This window comes from Triticum urartu, chromosome 2A (assembly GCF_056163025.1).
Source record: "Triticum urartu cultivar PI428250 chromosome 2A, HENAU_Tu73, whole genome shotgun sequence".
Taxonomy (NCBI): domain Eukaryota; kingdom Viridiplantae; phylum Streptophyta; class Magnoliopsida; order Poales; family Poaceae; genus Triticum; species Triticum urartu.
Genome location: NC_141874.1, coordinates 683,462,593 through 683,486,584, shown reverse-complemented (window position 1 = coordinate 683,486,584; position 23,992 = coordinate 683,462,593). Strand labels below are relative to the sequence as shown.

Below are 23,992 nucleotides of genomic sequence, written 5' to 3'. Positions count from 1 at the left end.
GGCGACCCCTCTACAGTAGCGACCGCAGGGGAGGGGAAGGCGAGGTGTGGGTGCAGCAATTAATTTTGGGTGGTGCACACGCGTGGTGGGCGGATGGGTCTACGTCGGTACCGCCTGTAACACGCTGTTCTGATGCACGGCCGAGCCACTTTTTGACCATGCGGTTGCTGCTAGTTCTGGCAGTACACGTCTCTATCTACACCCTCATCGGCAGGTGGTGAATGACAGCGTGTGGGATCCACGCGCTAATTGAAGGTTACATTACGGAGCATGATTACATTAGTTCTCTTCCACAACACGGTACAAGCAAGTCTGCCCTCTGCCGGCTGGGTGCACAACCTACAATTTTTTCCAAGACTAGTTTTTACTCTGCAGCTGACTCTTCAGCGCCTTCTTCATCCAGGGCATCTGCTCTGCTTCATCACTGCCCGCCGGCTGCCTTGGCAAGCATCACAAAGAGCATGAACAGGCATATCATCATCGTGTTCCTAGCTGCTATGCGTCATCCATGGCACGGCCCATCCTGAGCATGACGTTGCTCCCATCTCCAGCTGCCTCGATGAGAAGGTTGATGCCAACACCAGTGATGAAGAAGGCATACTGGTCCTCCCAGAACCAAAAATCGCATGGGCCTCCGTCCTGCATTTTCCGGCGGACTGAACGATTAAGCCAAACTGAAAAACGAGATGCTACAAAAGTTCAGTCAAACTTACTGTTTGGTTAGAACATTTGTAGAACTGGATGTCGGGGTTCCGGTCTGTTCTGGACACAAACCACATCGTCCTGGTTCCGGGGCACCTTGGACACAAGATCAATGGCAGCGGGGGTTGCCCGGAGACGACGCACCGACGAGGAGCTATGGGACATCTCGGCACAACGGCAATGGATGGGTGCGACGAGGCGTTTCTGCGTCCTGGGGAAATGAGGTTGCCAACGATCGGTCTAGCTGCATGCTGTTAACTACAGGCATGGCGCAAAAGTATTAACGTTATACAGTGTTCTTGCAACGGTCGTTTTTGGTCCTCTCGCCTGGGCTAGTACGGCTCGTGTCAGTTCCGTGTGTTAGCCTTGCCATCGAATATGCAAATATACGGAGAACTCGCTCTCGAGCAGGTTAGCTATACTCTAACTAGCGCGGGCGGGGCTTCGAATCGCGACGCCACGCGGTCCGTCGATGCCCTGCATGCAGCTGCCGCTGCGTGGAAGGCTGCACTTCTCCTGAAGACCACAACTGATACTCACCAATAAAAATAAGATTTGATAACTGTTGAAGGAAAATCGGTTGAGAATTGCCTCAATCCAAAGGATTGATGAAACTAAATCAATATTATGGAACAAAACAAAAGAAGATGTTCAAGTCACCACATCAAAAATCAGCCATCTGCTTTTCTTTACTGACACACCAATTAAATTATAATCCGTGAAGAACTGATAGATGTGACACCTAGCTCTATTCCTGCACTGGATAGATTGTCGAAATAGAAAAAGGCCGGTGATCAGGTACCAAAAAAATAGGAACCCCTAAGAAAAAAGGTTACCAAACACATAGGAAAACAAGAACACACTGAGCCGAGGAAAACAATAGGGTTCTCTCACTCACGAACAGAAAGGAGGCGGCGGCGGCGGCGGCGGCGGCGGCTGAGAGATCTCCCATCGGCGGCGGCGCGCGCGAAGGTGATTCCTCTCTCTCTTCGTCCTCTTCCCTTTCTTTCTCTCGAATCGGGGCCGGACGGCTGCTCGTGGACGGCGAGCGCCTTGCTGTTGCCCGTACTGTCTCGTCCATATCCCCCCTCTCTCTGACCGCGGCCGAAAGGTACCGCGCCCGCTGCTTCCTTCCCCTCTGACGGGAAGCAGCTCGGTTCCGGGGAGACGAGGAGGGGTCCGTGCCCTGGCCCGGAACGGCGAGAGGTGGCGGCCGGGCCTGGATCGGCGTCTCCCCTCTCTTAGGCCTCTCTCCCCTTAGTCCTCTCAGATGCGCGCGTGCATCCGCAGCGAGCAGGAAGAGCTGCTGTTGCGCGACGGGCGGGCCGCTAGGTCTTCTCCCCTGTTGTCAGGCATATGATCCTAGCGCTTGGGGAGAAGGATTTCGTTCCGATGTTCCCAAATAGACGAATTGGGGCGCAAATCTGGATCGGGTTTCGAAGCTCAAGGTGTCTGGTTGCTGGGTAGGGTTGCTATGCTGCAGTAACAGGTTTTCTCATAATTTATTGTGCCAAACAGAACCGCAGAACAGCAGAAGTAATTATAGTTCCAATGGATGAAATAGCCCAAAATAGCTAGGTTTTGCCTTTTAGTTGAATCAGATTGATAGCAAACTATCAAACTTATTCAGGGCAGCATTGTGTATGGAATGTGTAGAAAGTTTATGACTGGATGGATTCTTTATATATTTCCTGTGCAAACATCAGCTTTCTCTCGTGGTATTTCTGGAAACACTGCATTGGTTGTTTGCTTCAGTACACTTTTCAAGATTGCTCGGAGTTGGTATGCTTCAGCAATATGTTTGCCTGTGATGCCCTTGGTAATTTTCTTACTACAGCAGTATATTTGTCTTCTGAGTGTTAAGTCATGGTGATTATTGCCAACTGTGTGTTAGGACTTGGGACTATTATTTATTTTCTTTGGCTCCTGAAAAATTATCTCTTGAGGCACTCTCACTCGGTTAGTTTGACGCTGCAATGCACTTTCACCTAGTTTTGATTCTAAAAAGAATGTTCATTTTCTCTCTGCAGGTTTCTTTCTTTGCTGTTAGCGCATCACAAGGAAAATGGCAAGCAGAGCAGGTGGCGATGGCAAAGAACCCATAAATGAGCAAGTAGTCGCAAATACTTATGCCAACATGCGCACTGAAATGAACCAACTCTACACCAAGATCACGGAGCTGGAAATGGAAGTCAGTGAGCACGCCCTTGTGATTGGCGCAATAGAGCCCCTGGACCCCACAAGGCGTTGCTACAGGATGATTGGCGGGGTCTTGGTTGAGAGGACCATCAGGGAAGTCTTGCCCGCCGTGCACCGCAACAAGGAGGGCCTTGAAGAGGTCGTCGCCCGCATGAAGGAGGCTCTGGAGAGGAAGAAGCAAGAGATCACCGAGTTTGAGCTCAAGTACAAGATCAGGATCAGGAAGGGCGACAACAGCGCCAATGAAGAAGGCAGCATGAAGGAAGCCTCTGCCCAGGGTGTTCTTGTTGGCCCTGCGGGCCAGTAGAGCAGAATGACAGGGCAAGGAGACTTGCATGGTTCCTTATCGACGCCAGATTGCTTGTTACCGGATGCCCGCCTGACAGTGATTGTGTGTTTCTGGATGCAGTTTATCATGCAGTACTGTTGAATCCTCGCGTGTAAAACTAGAGATTATGGTAGACCGGGACTCTGTTCGTAAACTGCAGATTTTGCACTGGTTGTGTCATGACTCGCGTGCCTTTTGTCTCCCTTCTGTTGTTGCGCTTCAGAATATTTCTGTCTGTTGATGACATGTTTTGATTCAAGATGAGTTTCAAAGAAATTTTACCGCATTGAAATGTTAAGGCGTGTTGGCAAAAATACCAGATGGATACATGTTTCTTCTTGACTCTGGATAGGACCCGATCAGGCTTTCCATCTAAGACATATTGGCTTGCTGAATTATGGCTTGCAATACCTTGTGTGTGAAACCTTGTTGTACTAGGTTATGTGCAGTTCCTAGTGTACTTTTTCTTTATCTTTTTTGCAAAAGATTTATTCATAGATTATGCAATGTGGCTTTCCTTTGTGTAAGGAAAAATGGTTGTACCTTGCTAGTTGCCAATATGCTTTTGGCTAGGAATAGTTTGCTATTATGCAAAACTACTTTGTGGGATCTGCAGTTCTACGACGGGAAAGGGTTTGATGACATGTCCAAGAAAATCCTTGACAAATCGTTGAACAAAACACAAGAAGTTTGACTGACTCTGATTCCTCTCATGGTGAGGATGATCGATCAGTGGAGGGGGCTAAGGGCATGTACAATGGTGGCATATGGATACAGATGTTCCATAATAAAAAGTAGTTTGAGGCATGTATATTTATTTTTTCTCCCCAATGTAAGCTATCACTAGTGGACCTCGTTAAGCAATAGAAAATAAAGACTCTAGTATACATGTATCTCTACTTTTCACTCCAATCTTTTCAACTTTTGACACCGGGCAAGACTTTTCTCTCCAAGCACCCGCCTCCTGCAAAGGATCCCGCTTCCCTATCCGAACCTGCTTTACCTATATCCGATCCTACATGGCATGCGAGGCATCACCCTGGGGCTATGCATTATACATGCCCTAACAATGGAAACGATGTAGAGAAACATGAAGCCAGCAACAAACCGACGGATCAGCACCAAAGAAGCAACGTGTAGAAGATACTCTGGTTTTTTAACAAACATAAACCAAAGAGACCGCCGATAAACAAAAAGAGTCGCCGCCACCGAGGTCAGCACTAGGTTTTCATCCGGAACAAGCCAACGAACACCCGACGCGTCCGCATCCAAATCCCTGCGTACAAGCCGAGCCAATCCCATCAGTTGAAGCTCACAAACTAAAAAAACGGAAGCTCACCGTGCAACCATAACAGCCAGGACAACACCTCACGTTGTCGAGCCGCTGCCCGCAACCCGGCGTCAGGTCTGCCCACGTCGGGGCAACCCAGAGCGACGCCGTCCTCGATCCGTGGCTCACCAGCACACCACGAATCCGCGGCGGCGTCTTCGGATATCATTCTCCTCCTTGGAGGTGCCACCATGGAACTCCGACCTCTCAGTCGCCCCAAATCAAAATTTATATTAGAAGTGTAACACGGACCTCTTTATCGCCACCATGGAACATTTTCTTACAAAGCGAACATTTTTCAATTTTTGAAAAAAATGAACAACTTTTTTGAAATTCCAGACAATTTTAAAAAATTTAAAAAAATTAAATTGGCGAATAATTTATTAAAAAGTGAATAAATTTTGAAAAACATGAACCATTTTTTAAAACGTGTTTCACTTTTCAAACACTAATTGAAAATTGTGAACAAATTTCAAAAGTCTGAACAAATCTTAAAAACATGAACAAAATATTATTCGGAATTTTTTTTAAATATGAACAAAATTTTCGAATTTGGAAGTTTTTCTAAACAGCAAAAAAAATCAAAAAACTGAAATATTTGAAAGGAAATTGGAAAAGTGAAAAATAAAGAATAAGAACAAACGATACATGAAAACCTGAGAAAACCAGAAAAACCCAATAGAAAACAAACTAGACAAAACACCAGTTCAGGAACCTTCTAGAGGTTCCCAAAACCGGTAGAAAAAAACTGTACAGAAAATACAAATGCTAGCTAATGGGCCAGCCCACTCCGTCGCTCGCTTGCATATCCGTGTGCGAAGCCTCGACATTTATGACGCATTGAGTGTCCTATAGTGTTTTCCGTCTCACTCCTCCTGCCTGTGTGCGGGCTGTGAAATCCCGAATATCCAAACCGAACTGACCCAATTCGATAATTCACATCCCTGGCACGAAGTAAAATGGGTCTATACTAGTCCAACTTCCCCATCCGGTCGCTGTCCATATATACATATCATTTCTTCCCTATCGTCCCCATCCCAAGCCCAATCCCCAGATCGCCAGCGCTGCCAGCGTCGACCTCATGGATTCCTCCGCTGCCGAGAAGCCCTCCTGCTCGGCAGAGCATCCCTGCGTGGTGCGGCTTCGGCACCGGCGACTCCTCGCCTTCCTCTTGGATCAAGACTTCTGATAACCCATAAGTGTAGAGGATCAGTTGTAGCCTTTCTCGATAAATAAAAGTGTCGAACCCAACAAGGATCTAAAGATAGAACAAATAATTCCTCAAGTTCTATCGACCACCAACACAACTGTACGCACGCTTAATGTTCGCTTTACCTAGAACAAGTATGAAACTAGAAGTACTTTGTAGGTGTTGTAGGATATGTTTGCAAGATAATAAAGAGCACGTAAATAAAATCTAGGGGCTGTTTAGATAAAGAAACAATCAAGATAGTTTTAGTAGAGAGCTTTTTGTCACAAGAAAGTTATTTGTCCCTAGGCAATCGATAATTAAACCGGTAATCGTTATTCAATTTTATATGATGGAGAGGCATAAGCTAATATACTTTCTCTTCTGCGATCATATGCACTTATGATTGGAACTCTAGCAAACATCCGTAACTACTAAAGATCATTAAGGTAAAAACCAATCATAGCATTAAAGTATCAAGTCCTCTTTATTCCCATACGCAAACAACATACTTACTCGGGTCTGTACTCTGTCACTCACGCCACCCACCGTAAGCAAATTATGAACATATTGCAGACCTTACAGCGGGGATCCCTCACGCTTGCGCGACACGAAGAGCACCATAGGACAACACCAATAATAAAATATGCAACTCAAACCAATCACGATCATCAATCAAACCATAGAACAAAACGGATCTACTCAAACATCATACGATAGTCATACATCATTGGAAAAAATATATATAGCGTTGAGCACCATGTTTAAGTAGAGATTACAGCGGGGAGAAGATGTGTTACACCGCTGCATAGAGGGGGAGAGAGTTGGTGATGACGGCGGCGAAGTTGTTGGTGTAGATCGCCGTCACGGTGATGGCCCCGGCGGTGTTCCGGTGCCACCGGGAGAGAGGGGGAGAGAGCCCCCCTCCTTATTCTTCCTTGGCCTCCCCCTAGATGGGAGGAGGGTTTCCCCTCTAGTCCATGGCCTCCATAGCGGCGGAGGGGCGGGAGCCACTCCGAGATTGGATCTCTCTCTCTATTTCCTTCTGTTCTGCACTCCAGATTCTGCCCTTTCATCGTTTCTTAAGTTTCCGGAGATCCGTAACTCCGATTGGGCTGAAATTTTAACATGATTTTTATCCGGATATTAGCTTTCTTGAGACGAAAGAAGGGCACTAGCCGCCTTACAGGGTGACCACAAGTGCCCTGGGTGCGCCCTACCCTCGGGGCGCGCCCCCTGCCTTGTGGACTCCTCGGGCATCATCTCGCGTTGATTCTTTTTCTCCAAAAATCACATATATTCCAAAAAAAAAATCCCCATAACTTTTTATCCCGTTTGAACTCCGTTTGATATGGATTTTCTGCGAAACAAAAAAACATGCAACAAACAGGAACTGACACTGGGCACTAGATCAATATGTTAGTCCCAAAAATAGTATAAAAGTTACCAAAAGTATATAAAAGTTATAGAATACTGGCATGAAACAATAAAAAATTATAGATATGATTGAGACTTATCAGCTTCCACGGCCCTACGCTGAGTAATCAAACGACCGACCTCTCAATAGGCAGCTAAATCCTTCCTTCCTTGGTTCCTAACGTCAACCTAACTTGTGCGTGCAGGGTGACGCGGAAGACCACCGTGCACATGAGCCTGCGCCAATTGTGCAGGCTCGCGGAGCGAGGCCGCTAGGCGGACGCCATTGCCTACCTGGAGCTCCACCTGCCGCCGCCGCCCCATCAGCAGAGCTCCAACGCCGACCAAAGTTTGTTATTGTATATGTTAATATTTTTCTCTATAGACTTTGGCAAAGTTTATAAAGTTTGACTTTGACTAAAACTAATATGCAAAGTAAATAAAAATAAAAAAAGTATTTTAGGCTTTCTCGGGTTTTAGACTAGACCTTCGGGTTCTCGGGATCGAGCCGTTAGGCAATGCCCAGGCCTAATTTGACGTCTACTGGTAGCCCAATTGATCCAACAAACCAGCTGTGGCCCAACTCAGCGAGAAAGGGAATTCCCTAGCGGACGCTCATTGCGTCGAACTGTCGGGGGTTCGCATAGGGAAATCGACCGATCGATCCGCTTGGGCCGGCCCATTTAAATCCTTTTAGCGATCCTGGTTTTGCAAACCTTTTAGAGGTTTTCGTTCAGGTTTTTTTTTCTGTTTTGGGAACCTTCTAGAAGGTTCCTGAACATGTTTCTCTTTTTTTCTTTAAGTATTTTTCCCTTTTTTTCTTTTTCTCTTTCCTTTTTGTTTTTTGTTTTCCCTGCTTATTTTGTTTGAAACTTTCAAATATTTCTTCAGAATTTCAAAAAATGTTCTTGTTTTCAAAATTTGTTCACAATTTTCAGAAAACGTTCATGTTTCAAATATTTCTTCAGAATTTCCAAAAATGTTCTAGTTCAAAAAATGTTCGTGTTTCAAAAAGTTCAGAAATTTCAAAAAATGTTCCTGTTTTCAAAATACGTTTACAAATAATTATATTTCTGTTTCAAAATATATTCAGGAATTTCAAATTATGTTCTCCTTTCCAAAATTTGTTCACAATTTTTCTGAAAAATGTTCATTCTTAAAAAAATGTTTGCGGTTTCAACATTTTATTCACAATATCAAAGAATGTTCACATGTTTCAAATTTTGTTTGCATTTCCAAAAAAAATAGAAATATGAATTTTGTTCGCATTTAAAAAAGTGTCATAAATTTATGTTCTGGATTTGAAAAAGGTTATTGTTTCCATGTTTTGGTCCAAAATTGTTCGTGACCTCAGAAAATATTCAGGAATTTCAAAAAAAAATTGCATTTTTAGTAATACATTCATTTTTCCAGAAAATGTTCAATTTTTTAAAGAAATGTTCGCATTTAGGAAACTGTTTTGGATTTGCTAAAATTATTCCTGTTTTTTGAAAAAAATAGGAATGAAAAGAATGGTATACTTTTCGAAAGAAGTTTGGAATATAAAAAAAAATACGGCATTTCAAAACGGTTCGCAATTTCAAGGAATGTCCCTAAAATGTATTTCCAATGGCTTGTGTAAAAAAGAAATTTTTCGATGATTGATTACAGCTATTCACGAGGCATTTTTTAATCTTTTTTATAATGCCAAAAAATGTCCCTTTTCACCGAAATTTTGTGTGCGAACATAGGATGTCCGGATATACACGTGGGATTTTTTCACAAAAAATTTTAACATTTTAAAATATGTTTATTATACTTATTTCATAATAGATGTATCTAGACCTAAGAGCCAAAACGCCACTCTCGACGGAGCAAAAAAAAGGGAATTTCCCGAGAGTGGCCCCCGTCCCGCGGCCGCTGTGTATTCCCATCCCCGTTCTCTCCCTAGCCCTCGCTTCGTCTGGACTCCTTTCCCCCGATACGAACAGGGGTCGAGCGGTCCGCTCGCTCGTTTTCTCTGGTCCAGCGCGTGGATGGGCAGTGGCATTCCCGGTGTAATTTCTTGATGGGATAGGGGTACTCTTCTGTTTTGAAAGGTTTTCTTTGGTGGGACTTGCCAAAATCTTTAGATTCTGGGAAAATCAAGCGTTTTGAGAGCTTTTGGTTGCACTAGGATTCTAGAGAATGCTTTCCAGATTTTAGAAGTCAAGTCTAGTTCTTTTGGCTTCAAATTTATCAGACCAAAATTCTCCATAAACTGCTCAAAAGAACTGGGCCTAAGTTTCGTGCAATGCAAGAATCTGATGTAGCTAGATAACTAAACAGGTTAGAGTTCAAAAGCATGTCCGCCAAAGTACAGTAAACACTAACACGGTCAGGCAGAGACCGAAGGCTCCTCCAGCAAATTATGCCAAGATCCATGTTGATGCAGCTGTACGAACACATAGAAGGGGAACGGCGGTAGCTATTTGCAGGACAACAATGGTGTTTTCTTGGGGAGCTCAACTTTGGTCATCGCGGGGATTTGGGACCCAGCCACACTTGAGGCTATTGCATGCCGGGAGGCTATTGCCCTAGCGGAAGATCTTCATATTCAGCGAATGGTTGTGGCTTCAGATTGCAAGCAGGTCATTGGTGACATAACGAGAGAACACAAGGGCTCCTATGGTTCGATCATCTCTGAAATAAAGTCCAGATCATCACCGTTCCAATGTAATTTTTCTTTTAGAGATCGTCATGTTAATTTAGAAGCTCATAAGTTAGCTAGATTTGCTTTAAGTTTAGCTTTTGGTCGTCATGTTTGGCTTAGCCAGCCTCATGACCAATCTTGTATCCCACTCAATGTGGTTTTTGAATGAATAAAGGCTATTTCCCTTCAAAAAAATAACTAAACAAAAAAAACTAAACATGTTATATATTTTTTTCGCGCACGGCTGATTGGGGGGCTACCAAACGCATCATAAAAGAGTGAAAGGCAGAAAATCCCGCCGCCGCCGCTGTGTATTCCCCTCCCCGCTCACTCCCCCAAACTGTGCCCTATCCATCCCAATCACCAGCGATGATGAATGCCTCCTGCGTCTTCTCCGGCGAGGCTGAGGGCGAGACCGGCGACAAGAGCTCCGTCACGGCGGACCAAAAAAATGCCTCCGGCGAGGGGAATGGCGTGGCCGCCTACAAGTTCTCCATCCTGCCGGAGTATCCGCGCGTGGCGCGCCTTCGTCAGCGGCGCCTCATGGGCTACCTCTGGTGCCAAGGCTTGGACGACTCCTACAACGAGTACACGCATCTTCATATACGCTTCTCTTCAAAAGGGTAAACCAATATCTTTCCTAACGCACCGCTGGATCTATGCGATGCCCTGCATGCTCATGAACAAGATGCAATTAATTGACGTTTGTTTGATTTGATATACTCATCATGCCAGCGACAGAGTGGCTACCGAAAACAGAGCATCGGGATGGTGGTTGGTTCCGGCGGCGAGCGAACGAACCATACTACTAATTCGTGGTCAGGGGAGGTTGGTGGGTGGAGTAGTGGTGGTTGGCCAGAGCAGAAGGGCGGCGGCGGAGGAAGTGGGGCGAGGCTGCGGTGGCGACGAATGGATCTGTGCAATTGATTGACCGGAGCAAGAGAGGCCAGGCGGCTGCTGTAGGCGCGACGCGAGGAATCGACAATCCCGTCGCTGGGTGACCGGAGGAGAGGTCATTGTATAAGTAGGTAACTATGAGCGCATTATTGGAAAGACATGAGCCGAAGCGGAGCGGTCGGGAAATACAGTCAGTGATCAAAGGATGAAAGAACGACGAGCAGCTGGGAAACAAATTGCCCAGCTCGGCAAACAAGGGAATCAATCGAGCCCCCCGCTCAAGGTGCCTAGCGACATCGTCGATCCGAGGATGGTGCCCGGTTATAGCAATCTTGGAGATTACCTGCCCGACGGTGTACATTATGATTTCATGGACGTGCAGATACACAGATACGAGTACGGGAAGCCTCTCGTCAAAGATGAAAGATCTCTATCAACGATGATGCGAAGATTGCATGATTGGTACTTGAAAATTTGCAGAGAGTCTGGGGGAGGAGTACTTTGTATGTGAGAGTTAAAAAGGAGCATGACCTCGTTGGAATTGATCTGTTGCCTATTCCATTTGAGGAGTTCTATCAGTTTTTCAATCAATTGGCCCTCGATAAAGCAACGGTCACCTGCTACTGTCTGTAAGTACTATTACTTCTGTCATTAAGTCTCTCCATATAGCTCAGCTCTTTCATTGCATGTATTTATAATTATCCTCACTATATTAATTATGCAGATTGAAGATCGTCGAATTGAAGAAAAGACAAGTCGGTGATATTGGGTTCATTAACACATCTCATAGATGCAACTGAGGTTGAATTTCATGCCGCAGATACCGAGGCCAACTTGCTACGATCATTCAAAATAAATGAAAACAAAGATATAATACTCTTTCCTTATAACTTCAAGTGAGTGTTACTGTCTTGTGCATATTCGGTTTCCCTTATATATTAGTCTAGGTTATAGTAATGTAATTGATGAGTTATGCATGCGTGCGCAGATACCACTATATTCTCCTAGAGATTAGGCTTGAGCAGGGAGTAGTAACTGTCTTGGACTCTAAACGAAAAGATCCCCAGGAGTATGCGGACATGGCTCAAATACTCCAGAAGTAAGTTAAATCGATCATTATCCACCAAATCAGCAACTTTGTTCATTTCTGATATCAGGTAATTATTTTCTTTGTCTGGCAGGGTTTGGAGAAAATTCACCAAAAAAGCTCTGGGACTGCCGAAGGAGCTGCAATTTAGACACCCGAAAGTAAGTACTATAGTAGCATGTTCCGCGCATCTCCTAGCTATTGATTCAAGCGCTAGTTTCATCAATACCATTTGGCATTCTCGCTTATCTGTTTGATTGACCTCCATTTCTTGTAAAGTGGTTGTGGCAGGACTAAGGGAATGATTTCTGTGGATACTACGTTTGCGAGTCCATCCGCCACACGACCTGTGAGCGGGGCTACCCTGCCGAACAATATGAAGTGCGTAAATAACAATATTCACAATTTTATTTTATTTATCATCATTTGTGTTGAGTTTCATTCATTCATATATACATGTATTGACCCCCTTCTTCAAATTAGATGTTCCGGATGCGGGATGAACTCCTAGCACCAGATCGCATGCGAGCAATTCAAGAGGAATTGGCGGCATTCTTTCTTACCACGTGATCGCTGAAGACGGAGAATACTATGTGGACCATGCGTCCGTAATTTAGGAGATTATATTTGTAAGAGATAATTATTGTATATATGTAGCCAGTAGTGTCGGATAGATATACGAGAACTTGTTGTTCGACCAATCTCTCGAAGAAGGAGAGGCGGTAGATATCACTTCTCTCTGTATGCATATATGTTCATGACGATCTTCTGTTTCCTTCGTTTGCTTACTAGCTAGCTAGCGTATCTAGTCCTCTCTATACGTATGTATAGTACGTAGCGTCGACCAAGCACGGACATAAGAGAGGACACTTTTCTCTATTAATTAGCTAGCTAACACAATATATGAAATACCTAAATTAATCCTCCAAAACCCCAACCCCCCCCCATTAAAAAAACAAAAACCCCAGCCACAGAAATGCTGACGCGTGGATGCCTATTGATTCCGGTTGGTGCCACCAATCGGGACCAAAGGCCCTCCTGCCTAGGCTCAGCGCACAGGCCACGTGGAGGCCCATCTGTCCCAGTTCTGGTTAGAACCAGGACTAAAGGGTCAGGGCATTAGTAACGACCCTTTAGTCCCGGTTCAGGAACCGGGACAAAAGGCCCTTACGAACCGGGACAATAGGCTCGTTTTCTACTAGTGGTACCGCCCAAATTGCTTTGTTCTGCCCTGGTCTTAGTGAATCCTAACTCTTAGTGAATTCGAAACATCCTTCTCGAGCATCTACTGATAGCATCCGGAACCTAAAATCTTAGATCAGATAAATGATAGAACATGGCAAATTTGTGTTCGTTGGAGGGCAGAGGAGAATAAAGATGAACGGCCAGAACTGTGGATCCAGTCACCATCTACGTGGGCAATCTAGAAGTGAAATTTCTAGGGATGGGAGGGGGGTGGGGGGGGGGAGGAGGAGATAGGTGAACGACTAGATGTATAATGTGTTTCTGACCTGTGAACTCGTTGCCGTGTTTTCTGTCGATGGGGAGTGTGGGCGCTAGCGATCTGATCTGGTTGCCATGGCAACCAGTGAAGGAAGACGACGAGGGTAGGGGAAGATTTGCCGATGCAGAGGTTGGAGACGACGCACGGTGGCTACTGTGGTTCACAAGTGGAGAGAGACGACCGAGAGAGGTTTTGTGCGGGCTGCGGGGTCGCTCGCCCGGACGTGTGGGCGATCGCGCCACACACCGGACGTGCGGGCTGTCGTTGGATGCGCTCGGACGTCCTCGTGTGGACGGGACTGTGTCGATGTCACACGGGGCGTGCGGCACATCCCCCTACATGCCACACGTGTGGCGGATATCGGCGTCCTTTTTTCACAGGAGAACAAAGATATATACATGAATCAATAATCAAAGGGTCATTAATTCTACTTTGAGGACTTGGACCAATGATGCATGTACATGTTTCATATTATTTTTGTCCAAAAATGTTCAGGAAAGTCAACAATGCATATAATACCAACACCTCATTCTTTGATAAAAAAACTATGTAACAAACTCCTATATGTGTTGATAAAATACAATAAATCAGTTTAATTGAAAATGTATTCTATCAATTTCTGCACATTCATCTCTCCTATTAGTACCATATCTACCTAAACAAGTCCGGTACAAAACATGCTAGAGCAACAAGAAGTCGAAAATGCGCAACAAGTATCTCTCCAACAAATAAAATCATACAATACAAAATAGAAATGGTTGCAGTCAATAAAGCAATGGTGAGGGATCAGAGCAAAAGAACATAAAGGGAAAATAAAACAGTTCATTTGGGAGATTACATTAATCGTACCAAAAGACAATACTGAAGGTAAGCCGAACGATGTCTTCGTTGCTATCATTGTAGATTAACTTAGATATTGAAAATTATGCTGGAAAAGCATGGTTCCGAGATACTTAAGCCTTGATATCAGTCCTGTCTACCCAAATAATGATAGGACCATATAATGTCTGATGTAGCTCCCTATTTATCAGAAGAGGATCCTTAAATTTATTTGCTGATGCTTCTTATTTAGTATGGCGAGGCTATGTAGCGCGTCACGGAGGCATTCATGTAGTTGTTGGCCAGACGCGACATCCGGACGTGGGCCGGCCGATGCAGGGCGTTGCTCCTACCTCAACATCGCGCCCTTGGACTTCGCCCTCTCTACGGTCTCTCTGGCGGAAGATGGCGATGAACGGAGGCAAGGGCGGGTGCGAGGCGTCTGGAGCGGCGGTGACAGGAGGTGGCCGGGGTTGGTGTGTGGAACTCTACAGATGGGGTCCGGGAGGGAGGTGCGACGAGAGGGAGACGGACTTGGGATCTGGAAGGGAATCGAGTCAGAACTGAGCCACCGTGGGAGGGTGGGCGGCATATCAACGGTGACCTGGAGGTCCGCAATAGAGGTGGCAGCTCATGCGCGTGGTGCCATGGAGCCGCGACGTCGGGGGGGGGGGGGGTGTGATGTGTCGTGTTGGGTAGGTCACGTTGTGGGCGATAGTGCGATTGTGACAAAACATAGAGGAAATTTTCTTCAGGAGCATGTGCACGTGTATGAGGAGAGCGGCGGTTGCTCGGGCTGGGCTTTTTCTCACGGGCTGGCTTCGTGTGCATGCGTCGAGTTCGAGCGGAGCGAGAAACAGGACGGACGGACGAACAAACAAACGATACTTGCCATCATCGCCACAGACTCCTCCTCTAGGAGTAGAGATATTTATTTCCATGTCCTAGTGTTTTTTTTTTGAGAAATATTTCCAAGTCCTAGCTGGTCGGCGTCCTTTTTTTTTTTGAGAAATAAGTCCTAGGTATTTTAGGCTTTTTTGGGGTTTTATAGACTGGGCCATCAGGCCGAAATCTGGAACCCAAGCCGACCTGACACACACACCTTCGGGCTTCCCAGGCCTAATTTGACTTCTACTGGTAGCCCAATCGATCCAACAAACCAACGGTGGCCCAACTCAGCGGGAGAGAGCGACGAGGGTTTGGCGAGAGAGAGAGAGTGGCCCCATCCCGCCGCCGCCTCTGTGTATTCCTCTCCCCGCTCTCTCCCCCAAATTGTGCCCTATCCATCCCAATCACCAGCGATGATGAATGCCTCCTACGTGTTCTCCGGCGAGGTTAAGGCCGAGGCCGTCGACAAGAGCTCCGGCACGGCGGACCTATTAAATGTCTCCGTCATGGCCTCCGACGAGGGGAAGGGCGTGACCGCCGGCAAGATCTTCAGCCTGCCGGAGTATCCGCGCGTGGCGCGCCTTCGTCACCGGCGCCTCATGAGCTACCTCTGGTGCCAAGGCTTCGACGACTCCTACAAAGAGTACACGCATCATCTCCATATACGCTTCTCTTCATCAAAAGGGTAAACCAATAATGTCTCTCCTAACGCACCGCTGGATCTATGCGATGCCCTGCAGGCTCATGAACAAGACGCGCGCGTACATGGACCTGCAGCACCTGTGCGACCTCATCCAGGTCGGCCGGTGGGCCGACGCCGTCGGGTACGCAGACAAGTTCCTGCCGCCGTCCACCACCTGTCACAAGAGCTTTTACGCCTTTGTCTTCCGTCACTTCCTTAAGAGTCTCCACGGGTTCGCCAACGCCGCCGCCGGCAAAGGGGAGAAGTTGCTGCCCAAGGACTACCTCCAACTGAACCACGAAAGAGCCGTCAGCCACGCCGAACTGAGGCTCCGCTCCATCTGCATGTCCGTAATCGACCGTTTCAGGTATCTCTCCCGATGATCCACCAATTTCAGAATCCGCGGAGCGTGCATTCTAGTATTTCAGAATTAGGATAGATTCGTGCAGAGTCATAATCTCACACACGTGTGCGTATATATGTACCAACGCATGCAGGGCCAACATGAACTGGCGGAGAATGCAGATAAAGGCATCGTCTCTTGTCGGCTCGCTGGCTCATCGCGTTCCAGAGCTGCGAGGCTGCCTCTCGCTGCCGACCACCGGCTTCAACCCACCCCATGTACTTCCCATTGCTTCCGGGTACGTAACCCCATGCATCATCCAAACTTTATCCTGCTCCTCCATGACCTACCACTACTTTGTACTAGTACTTACTAGAAATAATAGGAAAGTCTCGGTCGGGCTTATCTCCAAAGGTTCAAGTGGATTTGGGATCTATTATGCCCAGCGGAGCCTTGAATTGTAACATCGCCACTGTCGCTGGGCGCAAAGGGACAAGCGTCCTACGCTTCCGTCTTCGTTCGATGATTCGTCATGACTGAGATATGGTATGGTGGATTTTGGCCACCATCCAAACATACCCATAGTCTTTTGGCATCCACAGAAACTTGATCCATTCATGGAACTAGCTACTAGTAGTCTAATATGTTAACATTTCAGTGATCTGAATAATCTTGGTCATTGATATGTATCTTTTTCCTCGGAAGAAATCAAGCAATGGTCTTGTAGTGATGGTGATTTCCTTTTTCTCTGTTCTGTTTGCTCATGAAACTCTTCTTGCTTCTACCTGTGCATTGATATAAAAGCAGAACGGCGTAAAATACAATAGCTGGCAACAAATTGAACTCTTGTGCTTGTGCCATTCGTGGGTTGGACATTGTTCGCTTCTTGATTCATCAATTAAATCTACACCAACTGTGACAAGTACAAACCAATTTGTTAATCACTTGTTCAGTTATCGTTGTTTTTATTTTGTTCTTGTGTGGTTCTGAGTGGGCGATTGAGAAAGAATGAGATAAGGTAGAAGGTTGTGTGTTTTGCAAAATATGATGAAGTGGAAGTAGTTGAGTTTTTTTTAATGCAATAGAACCAGAAAATGAAGGGGTATGTTAAGACTTAGATTTTTTCGATAAAGGGCTTTTCATTGAATTGAACTATCGAGTTGATACAACCGCATCAAAGATAACCCGGCCTCTGCATATCTAGATGCACACAGCCAAAGTACCAGATCCCAAAAAACAAAACAAAAAGGCGGAACGCCAGCTGTAGCGAAAAAAGATAAAAAAGGCCTAAGGTGATGCCGGGCCTATCCGAAGGTCACACCGCCATCCATGGGGGTAAAAAATGTCCCTGGCCGAGCACTCCAATTGGGTAGAAGCCATCATAAAAAAGTCTCTGTCCTCCGGCCTCTGCAGGATAGACCACATACGGAGCCATCGCGAGCATATATGAATTACCTGCATAGGAGATGAAACACTTTTATGATTAAAAACAATATCATTCCTGGTTAGCCACAACGCCCAACATAAGGCAGCCGCCCCCGCAAGAATGTGCTTAGAAAATTGTTTATCTATTCCCCTCAGCCAATTCCCGAACATATTCCGTACGTTGCGTGGAGGGTATAGATTCGAAGCAATTTGGACCATTGCCCATACCGATCTAGCGAATTTGCAATCAAAAAATAGGTGTTCAATGGATTCATTATGATTGCAAAAAACACATTTTTTGCTGCCTTGCCAGCTTCGTCGAGCTAAATTATCCCTAGTTAAGATAACACCTTTGCTGAGAAACCAAAGGAAAATCTTCACTCTTAGAGGAATCTTAAGCTTCCACAATTTTCTATTATCAGATGGAACCTCGTTATGAACCAGTGCATCGTACATGGATTTAACCGAAAATCTTCCGTTCAGATGCAGGTTCCATTTAAAGATGTCTGATTCAGCCGACAGTTGGACAGCTTCCAAACGAGTCAGCAGATCGTTCCATGCATTCAAACGAGGTCCAGAAATCGTTCTGCGAAAAGAAATATCCGGGTTTACTTGTCCCAATACCTGCTTAATCGTGACAAACTTATGTCTAACTATTCGATATAAGCTTGGGTATTGCACGTTTAGAGGAGTAGTCCCTAGCCAGGTGTCTTCCCAGAATCGAATCTGGGAGCCATCCCTGACCGAGAAGGTGCCATATTGGAAGAAGAATTCCTTAGCTTTCATAACCCCACTCCAAAAATGAGAGTCACCTGGTTTCCAGTAAACCTGGGAAATTGCTTTGGACCCAACGTATTTATTACGAATGATCTCCTGCCAAACACCATCCTCAGTGAGTAATCTGTATACCCATTTGCTGAGCAATGAAATGTTTTTGATCTCAAGATCCTGGATTCCGAGTCCCACTTGACTTTTGGGCCGACATATAATATTCCACCTAGCCAAGCGATATTTCTTTTTTTCATTTTCACTCTGCCAAAAAAACCTTGATCTAAAATAATCAAGGCGTTGGAGAACACCTTTTGGCAGATGAAAAAAAGATAGCATATAAAGAACCATGTTGGTAAGTACCGAGTTGATAAGAACTAGTCGGCCCCCATAGGACAGGAGTTTGGCCTTCCAGCTCGCCAACCGTTTCTCCAGTCTTTCTTCAACATGTTTCCATTCAGCGATTGTCAAACGCCGATAATGAATAGGAATACCTAGATATCTAATCGGAAATTGGCCTAAATGGCATCCAAATATCTCCGCATAATCTTGTGAATTTTCTGCGGCTTCGCCAAAACAGAATAGTTCACTCTTATGAAAGTTTATCTTCAGGCCCGAGAGCTCCTCAAAAGCACATAATACCAATTTGAGGTTTCTGGCCTTTTCAAGGTCGTGATCCAAAAACAGAATTGTGTCGTCCGCGTACTGCAAAATTGAGAGGCCTCCTTCTACTAGATGAGGAATGACCCCGGTGATTTGTCCAGCTAGTTTGGCCCTCTCGATGAGAGTAACTAGCATATCAGCCACGATGTTGAAAAGGATAGGAGATGCGGGGTCGCCTTGACGAAGCCCCTTCCTAGTCTGGAAATAGTTGCCTACGTCATCGTTGACCTTGATAGCCACACTGCCTCCAGACACAAAACTCTCAACCCATCGGCACCAAGTGTCAGAAAACCCTTTCATGCGAAGAGTTTGGAGCAAAAAAGGCCACTTCACCTTATCATAAGCTTTCTCGAAGTCAATCTTAAAGATGACACCGTTCAACTTTTTACGGTAAAGCTCATGAACTGTTTCATGGAGAACAGCAACACCGTCTAAAATGTTCCGTCCTTGCATGAAAGCCGTCTGAGAAGGTTTCACTACATGGTCAGCGACCCCATTCAGACGGTTGGTCGCGACCTTGGTGAAAATCTTAAAGCTCACGTTTAATAAGCAAATCGGTCTATACTGTTGAATCCGATTGGCATCCTTTGTCTTTGGTAAAAGAATAATTTCACCAAAATTTATTCTGGAGATGTCTAGTCTATGAGCATGCAGTTCATTAAACAATTGAACTAGATCAGACTTTAACATATCCCAAAAAAATTGATAAAACTCCGCCGGAAAACCATCCGGTCCAGTGTATCACATGATTCCCGGTTTCAGTAGTCATAATTCTCAGTTTCCTTACTGTATTTGATCTCTCTGCTAGTTTGAGGAGTCATAGGCGTTATGTGAAGCAGAAAAATACAGGATCAGAAAAACAAAAAGCTGTCATCAGGGCCTTGAAGAGGTAATTGTACATCTTCACTAGCCTGAACTAGACCTTTCCTCAATCCCGCTCTTACTGGTTTTTGCTCACTTCTGAACATATCCGCGTTGCTTGCTTTTTGCGGACAGTGCCGTATGAGTTCAAAAATTGGTATGATATCCCCTGTACTTGCTTTTTGCGGACAGTGCCGTATGAGTTCAAAAATTGATATGATATCCCCTGTACTTGCAAAGACCATACATATGATTAACCACGAAAGAGCCGTCAGCCACGCCGAACTGAGGCTCCGCTCCATCTGCATGTCCGTAATCGACCGTTTCAGGTATCTCTCCCGATGATCCACCAATTTCAGAATCCGGGAGCGTGCATTCTAGTATTTCAGAATTAGGATAGATTCGTGCAGAGTCATAATCTCACACACGTGTGCGTATATATGTACCAACGCATGCAGGGCCAACATGAACTGGCAGAGAATGCAGATAAAGGCATCGTCTCTTGTCTACTCGCTGGCTCATCGCGTTCCAGAGCTGCGAGGCTGCCTCTCGCTGCCGACCACCGGCTTCAACCCGCCCCATGTACTTCCCATTGCTTCCGGGTACGTAACCCCATGCATCATCCAAACTTTATCCTGCTCCTCCATGACCTACCACTACTTTGTACTAGTACTTACTAGAAATAATAGGAAAGTCTCGGTCGGGCTTATCTCCAAAGGTTCAAGTGGATTTGGGATCTATTATGCCCAGCGGAGCCTTGAATTGTAACATCGCCACTGTCGCTGGGCGCAAAGGGACAAGCGTCCTACGCTTCCGTCTTCGTTCGATGATTCGTCATGACTGAGATATGGTATGGTGGATTTTGGCCGCCATCCAAACATACCCATAGTCTTTTGGCATCCACAGAAACTTGATCCATTCATGGAACTAGCTACTAGTAGTCTAATATGTTAACATTTCAGTGATCTGAATAATCTTGGTTATTGATATGTATCTTTTTCCTCGGAAGAAATCAAGCAATGGTCTTGTAGTGATGGTGATTTCCTTTTTCTCTGTTCTGTTTGCTCATGAAACTCTTCTTGCTTCTACCTGTGCATTGATATAAAAGCAGAACGGCGTAAAATACAATAGCTGGCAACAAATTGAACTCTTGTGCTTGTGCCATTCGTGGGTTGGACATTGTTCGCTTCTTGATTCATCAATTAAATCTACACCAACTGTGACAAGTACAAACCAATTTGTTAATCACTTGTTCAGTTATCGTTGTTTTTATTTTGTTCTTGTGTGGTTCTGAGTGGGCGATTGAGAAAGAATGAGATAAGGTAGAAGGTTGTGTGTTTTGCAAAATATGATGAAGTGGAAATAGTTGAGTTTTTTTTAATGCAATAGAACCAGAAAATGAAGGGGTATGTTAAGACTTAGATGTCCATTTACTTGTGAAGTTGCTTGTCTAAACTACTCGATCCAGTCCAGTGTATCACATGATTCCCGGTTTCAGTAGTCATAATTCTCAGTTTCCTTACTGTATTTGATCTCTCTGCTAGTTTGAGGAGTCATAGGCGTTATGTGAAGCAGAAAAATACAGGATCAGAAAAACAAAAAGCTGTCATCAGGGCCTTGAAGAGGTAATTGTACATCTTCACCAGCCTGAACTAGACCTTTCCTCAATCCCACTCTTACTGGTTCTTGCTCACTTCTGAACATATCCACATTGCTTGCTTTTTATAGGCAGTGTCGACGTCATATGAGTTCAAATATTGGTATGATAACCCCTGTACTTGCAAAGATCGTACATATGATTAAGCACATCTGTGATAGTTATTAACCATGTGTTCCAATCAATGGGCACAGTCGGTTGACGAAGCAAAGGAATTGCTGGCGGATCTCCTTGGTAAACACCAGCGTCTCTTCATGGTCTTTTGTTCACTATTAGGACCTTGTAGCTCAAAAGCTCCCAGAATAGAAGAGGCCTGATCTACTTATATTGTCCCGCTGTTTGAAGAAATCAGATGTGATTTTGTTGTATATATATGGGAACTGATGAAATTTTGGGATGACCTTCAGATGCAACTGTACGATCTGGCTTTCGAACGGTATCCTCTGTTCCGAGCCATCCACTTGAAAATGAAGGTAAAACCTTGCTTGTGTTTTGTTCACCCGTTACAAACTTCATGGTCAAAGTTGTGGTTTATATTTTACCTTTTAAACTCGTCACAGGCGCTCAATTCCTCCAGCCCATCCCAGGTACCTTCACAGAAGCTAAAACTTCTGGGCCATCGACAAATGCAGGTAAATTAGTTGAACCTCTGCTTGGTTGATCTCTTGTAGTGTTAGTTCTTACTAACACTACCGCGAGCGACCATTCTTACACTAATAAAAAAACATTGATCGTATCATGGACTAGTCAAAATAAACGTTCACCTTTGGTCCTGAAACATTCGCTGTTAAGAGAACATTGGTATATTATGCTGTCATAATACTTAAACAATCTTCATTCTGTTGCAGGCACGAGTAAGCATGAGGGCGAAGCAGGTTGTCACACCATCACTGCTCGTCAGGAGGATTCAGATGGGAGAAAGAATTCAAGGGATGAACTTGCAACGGCTGAGCAAGACCGTGATTCGAAACGACAACGGTCAAATGGGGCACCTCGTGAAGCAACTCTGGTAAGAACAAGACAAAGAGTTCAGAGTACAGTGGGCTTAGTAGGTTTCCTTTTACGAATATATAGATTTAACTGGCAAAATCTATCCCGAAGCCTGAAGGCGTCTGGTGCTGTACGAATCGCCCTGAAGCCTGAAGTTACTGTCTCGGATGATGTTCATTAACACGCGCGGTGCTTGTCTTTGCGCGTGCAGGTCATGCCAGGGTATTGTGCTGTGGAGAATTTGAGCGCCAAGCCGAGTGGTGGAGAGACGGCCGCTCCATGAAATACCCATTCTGCTGGAGCGTTTGGCTGACCCGTTTTACCTCCTGCTTGAGGCCTGCGAGTCTCCTGGAACTTGTGACAATGTTTATGATGCAACTCTGTTACCAACTACTAGTGCTTGTGTTGGGACTAGTGTCGATCACTTATATGCCACTAAAGTATGTAAGCTGCTGAGTAATGGGTGATGCTATGTACTGTAATGATGAGCTCGGGATTTATTGCTGCTGGAATGGGAAGATCTGTGTTGCGTCCCAGGCTCCTCTGCATGCATTCATGTCGTTGATTCAGCCGCCGTTCCACCGCCCCACCATGGAAGAAGCTTGTAGTACTTGCATGTGCATATCCGAACTCTCATACGCAGCAGTCGGAGTTGTTTAAATTCAGCTCGCCTGGGTAGAGAGAGACATACTACTTGTTCTCTTCTCCTGGAGGCTCGCTTGATCGAGAGCGCGTCAGTTTGCAGAAAAATGACTTCAGATTCCCTCCACTACTCAAGAACAGAAAAAAAATGTACTCAAACAAATGTGAAACAATCTCCAAAAATCAAATGCACAATACAAAGAGCTAACAACGTTGGCTTGTTCAGAGTTTCACTCAAGAGTCAAGACAGATTGAAGCACGCCCAGTTTGTGTGCCCTTTCCTGCACCGACTTGTAATGATGGTTGGAATGGTCTCGTCTAAACTTGTGCATGCACCATTCCCACGTAGCATGCAATTGCTCTTTTCTCATAGTGCAATTGTTCAGGCAATGTATAAAAGAGAGAAAATTTTGTTGGATAATATATTGGTGGTCGACTGCTCGTACGCATCCCACCGAGGCGGCCTCCCCTGCTCCTCCATCTCTACTCGAAGTCATGGCCACGATGGCAAGATGCAACGTCGGCTCCCACAAAATGATTTCTCATCTAATTATTTTGCCTTATAAGAAGAAAAAATATAATTATTTCTTTTAGTTACTCTTTATTTGTTTATTTTTATTTTCCATATTTTTTGTCTTATGTGTTTTGTAGACAGCACACACATTTTTAACAACATTTTTGCTAAAGCACGTCTAGATGTCCCATAAGTATTGCACATCTAAGTGGTATGTCATTGATCTTACGTTGAGATTTGTGTGGATAATTCCTTTTTTCTTTTTTCTTTTCCTCTTTTGTGCTTGATTCACTCATTTAGATGTGCAAGATGTGCCCTAGACACACCCTTTTAACAAATACATGAACATTTCTTAAAATGTGCAAGCAGTTTTTAAAACTCTGCGTACACTTTTTAAAATATGTGACCAGTTTTTAA

General features: G+C 45.0%; 2 protein-coding genes across 3 annotated transcripts; both read left to right on the top strand.

Annotated features, from left to right (window-relative positions):
• The first annotated feature begins 1,519 nt into the window (after window positions 1–1,519).
• On the top strand, window positions 1,520–3,521 carry LOC125539702 (prefoldin subunit 2). The gene is made up of 2 exons (XM_048703210.2): window positions 1,520–1,674; window positions 2,733–3,521. The coding sequence occupies exon 2, from the start codon at window positions 2,768–2,770 to the stop codon at window positions 3,206–3,208; it is 441 nt and encodes a 146-aa protein (XP_048559167.1). The 5' UTR covers window positions 1,520–1,674; window positions 2,733–2,767; the 3' UTR covers window positions 3,209–3,521.
• An 11,848-nt stretch (window positions 3,522–15,369) lies between these two features.
• LOC125534072 (uncharacterized) lies at window positions 15,370–22,931 on the top strand. Of its 2 annotated transcripts, none has more exons than XM_087540125.1 (9): window positions 15,370–15,673; window positions 15,771–16,079; window positions 20,231–20,374; window positions 21,317–21,397; window positions 21,501–21,532; window positions 21,622–21,663; window positions 21,837–22,061; window positions 22,278–22,438; window positions 22,631–22,931. In XM_087540125.1, exons 1-9 carry the CDS (start codon window positions 15,444–15,446, stop codon window positions 22,700–22,702), a joined length of 1,296 nt encoding a protein of 431 aa, XP_087396251.1. In that variant the 5' UTR covers window positions 15,370–15,443; the 3' UTR covers window positions 22,703–22,931. The 2 variants fall into 2 exon arrangements, with proteins under 2 accessions (XP_087396251.1, XP_087396250.1); XM_087540124.1 differs by lacking the exons at window positions 15,370–15,673; window positions 15,771–16,079 and adding an exon at window positions 19,889–20,101 and having other exon boundaries at window positions 21,837–21,902; window positions 21,990–22,061.
• The last annotated feature ends 1,061 nt before the right edge of the window (window positions 22,932–23,992 follow it).

Coding starts and splice junctions, on each gene's coding strand:
- LOC125539702 (XM_048703210.2), top strand. CDS start 2,768: ATGGCAAGCAGAGCAGGTGGCGATGGCAAAGAACCCATAAATGAGCAA.
- LOC125534072 (XM_087540125.1), top strand. CDS start 15,444: ATGATGAATGCCTCCTACGTGTTCTCCGGCGAGGTTAAGGCCGAGGCC. Junction 20,375..21,316: donor GTACTTCCCATTGCTTCCGG/GTACGTAACCCC, acceptor TCTCTCTGCTAG/TTTGAGGAGTCATAGGCGTT. Junction 22,439..22,630: donor CACCTCGTGAAGCAACTCTG/GTAAGAACAAGA, acceptor TTGCGCGTGCAG/GTCATGCCAGGGTATTGTGC.